At 38.2% G+C, this 12,067-nt stretch overlaps 1 protein-coding gene across 2 annotated transcripts; it reads right to left on the reverse strand.

Moving 5' to 3' along the window:
- Window positions 1-634: 634 nt before the first annotated feature.
- On the reverse strand, window positions 635-10,480 carry slc22a6l (solute carrier family 22 member 6, like). 2 transcript variants are annotated; one of them, XM_036589104.1, is made up of 12 exons: window positions 10,359-10,480; window positions 9,780-10,101; window positions 8,779-9,270; window positions 8,277-8,380; window positions 6,826-6,980; window positions 5,874-6,042; window positions 3,972-4,095; window positions 3,760-3,875; window positions 2,726-2,940; window positions 2,451-2,559; window positions 1,731-1,934; window positions 635-1,131 (listed from the first exon to the last, which is right to left on the reverse strand). In XM_036589104.1, the coding sequence occupies exons 3-12, from the start codon at window positions 9,172-9,174 to the stop codon at window positions 1,038-1,040; spliced, it is 1,686 nt and encodes a 561-aa protein (XP_036444997.1). In that variant the 5' UTR covers window positions 9,175-9,270; window positions 9,780-10,101; window positions 10,359-10,480; the 3' UTR covers window positions 635-1,037. The 2 variants fall into 2 exon arrangements, with proteins under 2 accessions (XP_036444997.1, XP_036444996.1); XM_036589103.1 differs by lacking the exon at window positions 10,359-10,480 and having other exon boundaries at window positions 9,621-10,190.
- Window positions 10,481-12,067: the final 1,587 nt, after the last annotated feature.

Raw genomic sequence — 12,067 nt, forward strand, 5'->3', positions numbered from 1 at the left:
ATAAAATAAATTACACTAGCAAAAAAAAGTTAATTGAATGTCATTAACACGCACACACACACACACACACACACACACACACACACACACACATACATACATATATATATATACATATATATATATATGTATATACAGCTGAAGAAGCAGATTAATGATCAAGAAGAAAGTGAGGGAGTGTTGTTTAAGCTTTCACATAAAATGAGTACTGAATTTGTAGAAATGTTATTCCCTTAATATATTCTCATTTGTGAGACTAAAATAGCTAATAAAATATAACTTTTGTGCTGTCAAATGTCACTATGAGCATGTCACCTAGACTATGAAACATGTAGGCAAAACTACAGAATAAAATCACACTCTCTGATAGCACAAACTGAGACAGTACCAATCTGTAATCTGTGTATTTGACAAAAATATTAGGATCTACAGTTTACCTAATAGAGAGGAGACAGCAATGCCTAACTTTAATGCTTTTGTTTGACCTGTGATCTGTGTAGGTGAACAGATATAGAATTCAAGTCATAAAAGATCTGTGCTTAATACACTATGAAGAAACAGGTCTACTATGTCCACTTTGAACTAACAGCCATGGACGTCTTGTGTTAGTGAACCAAAAAAAAAACAGAATATGTCATTTAGTTAAGAAGAATCTTTATAATACTTCATTGGTGTGGTTTTGTAATATTGACAAACAAAAAAAATTCACATGTAAAAAGTTTAAAATAAAAAGTTAAAATGATTTTTCTGACCTGACATCTGGTGCTACTATTCATTTACTATCAATAAATTATTTCAACTACATTCTGGTCTAAAAAAACACTATGCTGATAATGCTGTCAATTAAGCCTTAGTTTTATGATGTAAAGTAGAAACTGTCCTGCGCCTTGCTCTCTCTCAGCCCTTTGATATTACCAGAAAACCAGTGCAAACCCTCTTTAACATCTCTGCTCTTCTCTACTGGATCTGGGTATAAGTTTAAATGGAGGCTATTGCAGCTGGACTGTGTGCTCCATGGGCAGGTCGCTCACAGTGGACTAAGGCACTGCAGTTTCCTTTAGTGGACTGTTGCTGGAGTCTTTTAAGTCCACTTCCTCTTTCTTAGAAGACTGTTTTCTCTTTCTGAATCCTCTGTATAACAGAAAAAGGAAAACATTAAGAATAACATTATGTAATATAACGGAATAACTAATGCAATATAATTCATTTTTTTTATCAAATACAGATGAACATTGTTACATAAAATGCAACACGTGATGTATGTGTATGGGGCTTCTAGCATATACAGTTAATGTAACAAAATAAATTTAAAACCTAACCATCTATGTTTTATGTGAAAATAGGTTTATATGTGTGTTTGTTTAATCAGTCGATGAAACCTTACAAATTGTTTACTGACTTGTTTTTGTTTAAGCAACTATTTCACTTTAGTATTAACATTTTGAATGAATTTTGTGTCTTCATTTTTAATGTTCTTAAGTTTATTTCTAAGTAATAAGTAAGATTCACAGTATCAAAGGCATGTTCAAGGTCTAAAAGTGCTGCTTCCACTTCTTTACCTTCTTCTAAACAACATTAGCTTCATTTTAAGGGCCTATAGATCCATTTACTGTGTGAAACAAGAGTCCATTGACAAAGTACATCAGCCATTACATTCACCTTCAGTGCAAATCAGCGACTGACTCCATAAGTGAGTTACACTATAGACATGCTCTCTTTCCCAGACTCACCTGTCCTCAGCATCCTGGATAGTGTCTGGGAGAGGAGCAGCTAGTGTCTCAGGGAGGAAGTAAGCAAAAATTCCACTCAGAATGGGAGCTCCTCCATAGATGAAACCCGGAAGCCATGCCACAGTCTCCCCCAGCAGAAGCACCAGGGGAGCCACCATAGCCCCCAGACGTGCCATCATCGACACCCATCCCATGCCATTCTGCCTGTGAGATTCAAAGGAATGCAATGTAAGCTGTGATTTGAAAGCTTTCTCTGAGCTTGTTTTAACCACATCTGGTCATAAACTCAGAGGAATGATGCAAACTGGGGCCCATGCTTTTCCTCATTCTCATAATGGCAGAACTTAATTATTAGTTTTGTGGTAGTTACTGAATAAATAATAGTTGTTTCTGAATAATAAGCTTTAAGATTAATATCTGAACAATAATCCTGCAGTTCAGGGGGTTAAGACATTTAAATTGTATGCTTAAGGTTACGTTCACATTTTTTGTACATATCAGATGTATTTAATTTAAGACAACATACGAAAGCTGATCAAATCTGACTTGAAAAGATCTGCACAACTGTGAAAACTTCAGATTTCAATTTGACAAACCAGATCAGATTTGTGCCAGTTCAACCTGAGAACATGTGAACATATCCTTTAATACAACAGCATAGAAGATGAAGATAATGATGACGACAATGATGATGTTGATGATGATGAAGAGAACAATTACCGGACCACTGTGGGGTAAAGTTCCCCTGAGTAAAGGTAGCAGCAGTTGAAGGAGGCAGCCAGGCAGCCCTTTCCAATCACTGCCAAACTGGTACGCAATGTTTGCAGTTCTGCACATGCACAACGAGAACAAGCATCAGAGCAAAGCACCACAGCGCACAGCCACATGCAGTGTCACGACAGCCCAAGAGCCTCCTCATGCGTATGGACATTACAGAACAAAGGAAGGGAGAGGAATTAGTGATAACATTAGTAGGACCAGACTGTTGTCCTCACCATAGGGCACCAGCAGATTGATGAGGATGGTAATGCCCGCTAATGTGAGTGCTCCACACTGGGATATTCTCCGTCCTATTATACTCATAGATACTGTGACAATGATTTTGGCTGGAATATCCACGGCTCCAAAGATCACCTGGATCAAATATATGTTCACCCCAAATTTCTGTAAGTCCATCGAAAGGCCATAGTAGGCAAAGCTTGTGGAGAACCTAGGAGAACACAACATAAATCCACAACAATTAGTAGTCTGCCAAAAAAAAATCACTGCCATGTTACAAACAGTAACACATACAGAATCTCTGAGATGTTTTCAACATTTTTCCCATATATATATATATATATATATATATATATATATATATATATATATTTCTATATATGGACTGTATGAACTGGGTAGTAAATAGTACATTTTGAAACCTGAACAATGTTTACACATTACTTTAGGTTTTTGACTTTATTTAAAATAAGGGTCCTTTAAAACTCATGTGTGTAAGTTATATCTATTCTGCCTGGCTACTCGGTGTTGTGCTTTGTTTGGAACACAGTTTGGGCTGAATTCTGTACTCCTAAGTCTGAACTGAAACCATCAGCAACATTGAACAAAAACTTAGCCAGGCCTTTTGATAAATCCTTTGAAAGACACACTAAACGGCACAATATTTGATAGCTTTCCTCACATTTTCTGCTCTAATAATTATGTTATAGGCTGTCTGCAGTAATAACATTCCTTATCACTCCAGTGTGAATGGGCGGGTTAATATGCTGTAGGATGAGTGGGAGATCATATGTAAATAGGTTTACTGTTGTGAGCTCAGAACTATAATGAATTCAAAATGAGATTTTGAATGAATTCAAGGTTAGAGTTTTTCATTTTCAGCAGTAAATAAGATATGTTTACGTAATTGATCAAACTCTTTTATCCAAAAAAGGAAAATTACCATTTCCGTGATATGATTCCTTTATGGAGCTAACCTGAATGTCTAGTGTGGTGAAATTAGTGAATAAATCTGTGTGCAGCAACTGACCAGACTGCACTGAGGCAGACAGTGATGCTTCTCATTGTGCGGTTCCGTAGCAGGTCCAGCGCACTGTGACTGGTCTGTGAGCAAGACATCTCCTTCTTCATGGACTGCTGCAGCATCTGCGCACACATACGCAAATTCACACACAGGCAGTTATGGGTTGGTTTGGAGGACTAAGAAACTGTCATGACCCTTTAGACTTTTACCATCATCACCTCTATATTGATTTTGTCTCCCTCATCACAACGGCCGTTCATGCGCGCCACAGCCTTGAGGTTTTTGACTGCCTGTTCAGGCTTCTTGTTCAGGACCAGCCACCGTGCAGACTCCAAGAACCACCTACATATATGTGAAGGTACATTTATTAGCAAAATAGACTCTTGGATGTTATTATGGAGGTAAAAACAGAACATACAGGTTCCTAAATGGTTCATGGATTGAGTGTATGGTTAACTGTTTATTGTTCTAGAAACTTTGCATTATGTGGAAGGTTATTTTGTGCTTTTGAAAAAGGTCTTCACACATTTTCCCACACTCCAAAATGTGGGAAAATCAAATAATGTTGAATATTCAGGCTGAAGGCCTACTTTAATAATCCCTCTCACTCTCTCTTAAAAAGAAACCAGGCTGAGGATAATGATATAAATACCTCATGTTTGTATAGGAATAGACCCAATAAGCGTAGCCAAAACATTAACAAAGACACATAGAATATTTTCTTATTTTATTATTGCCTCCAATTATTAAATCTGGAGGCGGTTATTGAACATGGTGAATGTCCAGGCTTAACTGCGATTTTTTTCTTTTGTCTCACAAAATAAGTATTTCAAGCACAGTCCTGCTCCAGTTGTTTTTCCCTTTCACTCATGCATGTGCGTTCCAGTGATTTCATAACTTTTTGTGTAACTGATTTTCTGCATATACAGACTGATGCAGTGTCCAAAATGGTCCCCTAATCCCTATCCCCTGCATTCAATAGTGTAGTAGTAAACAGTAATAGTATAATCACTATACCCTACATTCAAAAATCTGGATCACTGTAATGAGCTCTATTATAGGAAACAGAATTTGTCATGGTAGCAAACGATTTTGGACACTACATCATACGGGTTTGCTCATTACTTACAAATGCAGCTCCTCCCCTATCCTCTAGGGCACATAGGTTATACACTACTTGTTGCAGTGCACTGTGAGATTGTTTGAGTGCGCTGGATATTCCACACTATGTTTTCAGATACCACTACAAAATGGCAGAACACCAAAATTTAGCCAATAGTTCACACTATATAGCCAATAGTTTCAAAGACAGCTTAAGTGACGCTTGTTACATGAGGTTTCATAACCTGTTGTTAACATTAACAAACACATTTCATGGTAAGCTGCTTGCACTGTTTCACAAAAATAAGTTTATTATATATCTAGGCTATCAAATGTTAACTAAGTGCTCTAACTACCACATAGCCTGAGCTAATTAGCTTGGTAGCTAAGCTAGTTATCAGTAATATTTCTAGCATTAGCTCGATAATTAAGTATAATTAAGTAGCTGACTAACGTACTAGGCTTGATTAGCATAGTGCATTAACCATTTCAATATTTCAAAAATATTTCTAGTGTCAGTTTGCTGATTAGCTAGCAGAAAAACTCACAAGACTAATAAAGCCAAATTTAGATAAAAAGTATGCCTTGGGAGTTGACCACCTAGCTAATTAGCGAACTAGTGCCAGTCTAATGTTTACCAAGCCAAACGTAGCCTAGTTAACTGGTTAGCTGATTAGTGAGCAAGTGCTAGAATTATTGCATGCCTGTTGTGTAACCTTCTCACAATGAAATTTGGAATTTGGTATATTAGCCTGGTTAGCTACTACAGTATTTCCTTCCTATACCTGTGTAGGTTATGTTTTAGATTTGGAAGAACAAGTTTTTTAAAAAAAAAACTTTTGTGTAATTGTTCAGTGTGGCATCAAGCAAAAATGGTTCTTTAAAGAAACCTCCATTGAGATAATCCTTAAGAAACCAAAAGTGGTTCTTCTATGCCATCACTCCACTTTCTTTCGGTCCCACTTAATGTTTATGAGTGAGAGTGAAGACTTGCATTATCAAAGACCAGTGATACAAACCATGAGTAGAGGAAGGAGACATAGAAGGGCAAAGAAACAGCCAGAGTGAGCCAGCGCCAGTCTCTGATGTTGTATGCCACTAGGGCTAAAATGAGCTGGCCTGTAGTGTAGCAGTAGCCTGTGCCTGTGCCCACCACCGTCCGCACACGAGTAGGGATCCACTCCACAACTATATGAGATACAGAGGACATGGATGTCATCATATGTACAGTACCAGTTCATTTTTTGGACACACCTACTTGTAGAAGGGCTTTTCTTGTGTTTTCACTGTTTGACACATTCAAGAGTAAAAATGAAAACATTAGCACTATGAAAGAGCACATATGAAATGATGTAACAAGCAAAAAAATGCCAAACATGTCAAAAGTGTATTATTGTTTGGATTCTTCAAAATAGCCCTTTTTGCCTTGATGCAGCTTTACATACTCTTAGCCTTCAATAAAAAAGAAAAGTAAGGAAAAAAAGGGGGTGGCTGTTTGCCTCTAGTGGTTGGAGAGGTGAGCCAGCAGGCAGAGGGTCACAGGCTCAAATTCCAGGACTGACTGGTTATTCCTGGTTGTGTTGGAAATATATGTTTAAATTAAATTGTTTCATTAAGAAAAATATATAGTAAATTCAAGCTTTTGTGTGTTTCTCTGGCACAGTGCCTTTGTGGTCTGTTTTTATAAATTTTTTTGGTATGCTGAGTTTACTGAGTTTGATTGAACAACATAAATTAATCACTTTGCCGCCATAGCCATACATTACAGCCTCAGGCAAGATGTTTACAGAATTGATTTTTACATTTTCTCAGTTACAGAGAGAGAGTGGAAGTTCCAAACAGATTTCAGAATGATCATTATTCAGCCAGGGCTTGCTTTATTGAGTACACAGACATGATGGAATCTGTTTGTGACTCTACAAAACATGCTTATAGGGACTAAATCTTCATGTGTCTGTGGTGGGTACTCACTGAGGGAGAAGGAGTTGAGGACCAGGCCGGACAGAGCCATGCCACATAAGAAGCGGAACACGCAGAAAAGGGAGAAGGAGGTGGCAAAGGCCGCACATGTTCCTGACACTGCCATCATCAGGTGAGAGATAAGAAGCAAAACACGCCGGCCAAACCTGAGGCAGAGACACTGTTCAGCATTCTATGCTTTAAAACGTCACGTTGACATGGCACTTGGGCATATCTGTGGTATTGTTATTTTGTTTAGAATAAGAATTAGAATGACATACACTGTTAGAAATAAAGGTTCTGAGCAGGTACAATTTTCATTTATCAAGGTACAACAATGTAACTGTACCTCAAGGGTACCACGGTGGTTTTATGGTCCAACTGTGTACCTTAATTTCCCAGTGGAAAAATTTCCCAGTGGAAAAATTTGTGCCTTTTTATAACCTAATGTATCAAAACAGAACAATAAAATAAAAAGGCTGGAGACGAGACGGGGTGTGTGGAGTTAATACAACTTAGAAAATTTAATTTCAATGGCACTCCAATTGGCCACCTAGAGGGAACATATAGTATGGCAAGAGACACTGCACAACCAATCGTATTGTACATCCTTTGCATTTTCATTTATCAGAGGTGGTTAGTAACCAGTTACATTTACTCAATTTCATGTACTTAGATTCATTTTTAATATATATATATTTTTTATTTCTAATCAGTTCCGTTTAAGATGTTCACATTTAGTTCCTAATTCCATTTTTTATTGTTTTTTTTATTCTATTCTGTTGGCTCGGCACTTGCTGTGTTGCTCACACCCTTCATTTGAGCTTTATCTTATTATTTTAGGCTAAATTGTTCCCAAGAAGAGTAATAGTACTTACACGGTTCCTTTCTTTTAAAAAAAACTGATACCCTTTTTGCCTTTATTGGAATGCTACAGTATCCACATCTGTCCATTATTAACATTTATATGTTACTTTAAAGACATGTCCTTCCTTGATTTCCTCCTGTATGGCCTAAAGGTGGTCATTAAATCATCTTCACAATCATCTCACCTGTGAAGATTCTATCCTCTGTTTTGTTACTGACTTTGCCAGTAACTCTACTGGATATCTATAGACTGTTTTTGTACTTCAGTGAATTGTGCATGAGATTCTTGTCTTTTTGCACACAAAAGGCTTGTCTTTTACCACAAAAGGCTTGTCTTTTTCTTCCATGCCACTTTTGTTTTGTAATACTGTTGTTTATTTATAGCTGTCTGTGTCATGGAAAAATAGAATAAGACTACAGAAACTAGCACAAATACAGAAGGCAGTGTGGACCTGGTTTCTAAAGGCTAATTATGACAGCCTGGTGAAATTATACCATTAAAGGAGGTTTTCAACTGACAGTCATTTATATAAGAGAAATTCTTGGTCATTGAATGGTCATAAAGTTTTTAATCAAGTAGACACAGTAATCCCTACCTGTCAGAGAGTCCCCCGAAGATCACTGCCCCCAGAAGCACCCCTCCCATATAAATAGTTTGTCCCATCTGCTTCAGAGACCGCATATCACAAACTAAATCCCACTGTAAGAGAAAGACACAGAACACAGGAAGACAAGCACACAATGCTCTGATTACTTTTGCTTTTTAACAGGACCAATAGATGTGCTCTCATGAAGTAGAAGACACTGATGTCTCCCTGACCTTTTCTACCCTCTTTTTATCCCTTAATGAAAAGAATTGAACAGATATTATATATTATATACTCATTGATCTCCTTTATCTGAAACTACATCCATTTAGTTGAACTGGATTGACCTCAGTGTACACCAATGCACTTTAAAAACAAAAATGAAGACCTGTGAGTTTACTTAAAAAAAACTGCAGGTGAACATAACAGAAAATTTATTACAAACTGTTGCATTAAATGTTTCATTAGTTTTTTTACAGCGCACTAAGCACAAACCCTCTCTGTCCCCTACCTCCGTAATAATGGTCGAGGTCATTTCGGTCATATTGTATTTCCATCCGTCCACGCATCCCTGCATTTCGATTTCATTCTCTTCCTTCTCCCACTCCAGCTCCTCAGACCTGTTTGTGTGCAGTAGGTGCCACTGTGGGTGGGCGTAGCGTCTGCAGCGCTCAGGTCTGCCCTGCTGGTCCAGCGGTACGCTGATGAGCAGTGTGTCTTCCGGGCGCAGCGGGTGGCCAGAGAGGTTAGTATGGGCAGCACAGTGGTGAGGCGGCACAGCAGCTACAAAGTTCTGCATCAGATTGTGGCTGGCCATCATGAGGATGGGCAAGGAGAGCAGGGTGACATGCACAATCTGGAAACGGCCAGTGCTGCCAACCTGCTCCAACAGGTCTGCGAATGCCATGGTCCACAAGCAGCACTGAAAGTCTGTTCTGCTGCTGCTTTCTGATGGACTGAGCCTAAAGTTTGGGGCTCTGCCTCAAGATTTGTTCTGAAGTATCTGTGAAAGCACAGAGATCAAGCTGATTTGAGCAAAAATTAAGCAAGGCAGAGGTTGAGTTGAAGGGTTTTTTAGCCTTGCTTCATTTAAAAGAATTTGACTTGAACACACAGTCTTTTTTTTTAGCTGAATTAACAAGAAATTTTTTAATTTTTTCTACAGTTTAGGCTTTGTAAATTTTTTGGATATATTACAACTGATGGATTTTTTATTGGACACAATTGCCTAGGTCTGACTATAAACCCTTCAACAGTAGTTTCTGTTGTATGAATAAAAATATTTGAAATCACACTTGGTTAACCATTCACAATATGAAAGCACATTGCAATTATTTTGCCTGGGCGTCTTACTGCCAATTAGTTTCCAGAACTGAGGGCACTCTCGTGCAAAACCTCCTGGGCTCAATCTGATCCTTTGTTGAATGCAAATTTCCAGCAGCAGTGCAAAAAAAAAGCCAAAAGCTTTATCACATTAAAGTAGGTCATGGCAAAACAGAAGAACGTATAAACCTGAGAGGCTCTTTTTTTTCCAGCAGATTGTACTGTGCTGCGTAATCAGCTCTGAAATTCCTCCAGTTTTTCTGAGGAAATGCTGCACACTTCAACACTGGATTAAAAACAGTGCTGCTAAACCTCTTCTGGTCATAGCAACCTTTTCCATGGCACAGAAATGGAGATTCGGTTAGTTGAGGCGCCGTGAAAAAACACAATGTGTGGCCAGTTGAATCCTCAGGCTATCTTCTGGTCTTCAGTAGCTGTGCCTCTGGTCAAGCTTCTTGAGAGCTACAACGTGAGACTCTGAGGGATGGGGATGGGGTTGAAATCCAAGTCACTACGTGTGTGCGTGTGTGTGAAAGAGAGAGAGACAGAGAGAGAAAGAGAGAGAGAGAAAGTGAGTGAGAGAGAGAGAGAGAGACAGAATGTTAGGGCATTTTGAACAAATACTGGTAAAACATAATTACTGACTAGGCTTGGTGACTGAGTGGGACAAAGGTAGCTGATTTTTCATACAGATACCATCGTTTGATAGGAATAGAAAGATAAGATGCTAGTAGAAGTTTAACTTGTGACCGTAAACCACTCACTCACCTGAGCACCCCCACCAACACCGAGGTTTACTGTCAAAGTCCACTGTCTCCCCCTCCCCATACACATTTTTTTACAGCTTTTATGAAGTCCAGGACACAAGACCCCTGATGCAATGACTCAGCAACAACTCACCAAGATCAGTCCAACACAAGCACAGAGGAAAGGGCTAATGACTGAGTTATATAAGACAGAATTAGAGAGCTAGAAGGACCAGAGGGAGGTCTAGACAGACGAGAGTGGCAAAAGGTGTGAGAAGCTCTACTATGTAACAAAGGAACCTAAAAAATAAGCAGCAATCGAAGAAACTTTAAGAGTCTTAGATCTCACCTGGAATTGTTCAAATAAAAGAAAAAGACCTTTTGTAACTGCAGGCTTATTATCAGATTATTAATCTTAAGGCACGTTTCAGCTACTATGAAATATTTGGTACCTGCTATGAAACTATATAAAATATGTAAATTGTGTAGTGATAAGGATAAGAAATTGAAGTGTTTTCCCACAAAAAGGCCCTTGCAATTTGAAGGGTCAAATGTAAAAAAAATAAATCATGTCACTTTCTCGTGTTAATGGGAGGTATACATATAGATAAAGATACACTTTTAGATTTCTGGAGGTAAAAAAAAAAAGATTAAAATTAAGACTATCTTGTCATATACAGGTACTTCATAACCATTTGTAACTGTAGTACTGCTCTGCTGCTGTAGGCTGAATAAGTGCATATATGTAAATGGGTTGATTCCTGTGTCATCACAAAAACAGTGAATTTTAAACCGGCTGGTTTTGCAATTTAATTTCCATACATGGACTGTATGAACTGGGTAGTAAATGGTATGCATTGAAACTTTAACAATGTTTACATATTACTTTACTTTACTCCTTTATTTTAAAGAAGTGAGAAAAATTCGTTTTTCATATTATGGGCCCTTTAAGACTCAGGTATGACCTTTATTCTGATTGGCTGCATGTGTTTTTCTTTTTTGTTTTTTTGTTTGAACACAGTCTGGGCTAAAATGTACAGACACCTCTTCAGTTTTCTGCTCCAATAGCTCTACTACAGACTGCAGTAACAACATTCTTTATCAGGTCCCTGTCAAAGGGCAGGCTAATCAGCTGTAGGATATGTCTGTAGTTGTGAGCTCAAAAAATCAAAAATGATTTTTTTGTTGTTTTTAGAAAAAACAACAAAACACAAAGACGCTGAGTTCAAAACAGGCTTATTTGCAGCTTATTTTCTATATATAGACTTCATATGTATATGCAGTGGTGCTTCAGCCTTGTGACCGGGAAGGTTGCCAGTTCAATCCCCTAAACCAACAGTACATCACTGAACTGCCCTTGAGCAAGGCACCCAAACTCCAACTGCTCCCCAGGCGCTGTGCATAGGGTTGCCACTACTCCGGGTAATTTGCTCACTGCAAATTGCAGTGAGCAAGGGTAACTTAACTAAAACTTTATCAGATTTTCACACAAGTCCTAATAGCAGATAAAGAAAAACAAATTAAACAAATGGGACAAAAATATTACGCTTGGTCATTTATTTATTGAGGAAAATGATTCAATATTATATATCTGTGAGTGACAAAAGTATGTGAACCTTTTCTTTCAGTATCTGGTGTGACCCCCACTAAACGTTTCCGGTAACTGTTGATTAGTCCTGCACATTGGCTTGGTGGAATTTTGGCCCATTCCTCCGTATATAGCAGCTTCAA

This window comes from Colossoma macropomum, unplaced genomic scaffold, assembly GCF_904425465.1.
Source record: "Colossoma macropomum unplaced genomic scaffold, Colossoma_macropomum, whole genome shotgun sequence".
NCBI lineage: Eukaryota > Metazoa > Chordata > Actinopteri > Characiformes > Serrasalmidae > Colossoma > Colossoma macropomum.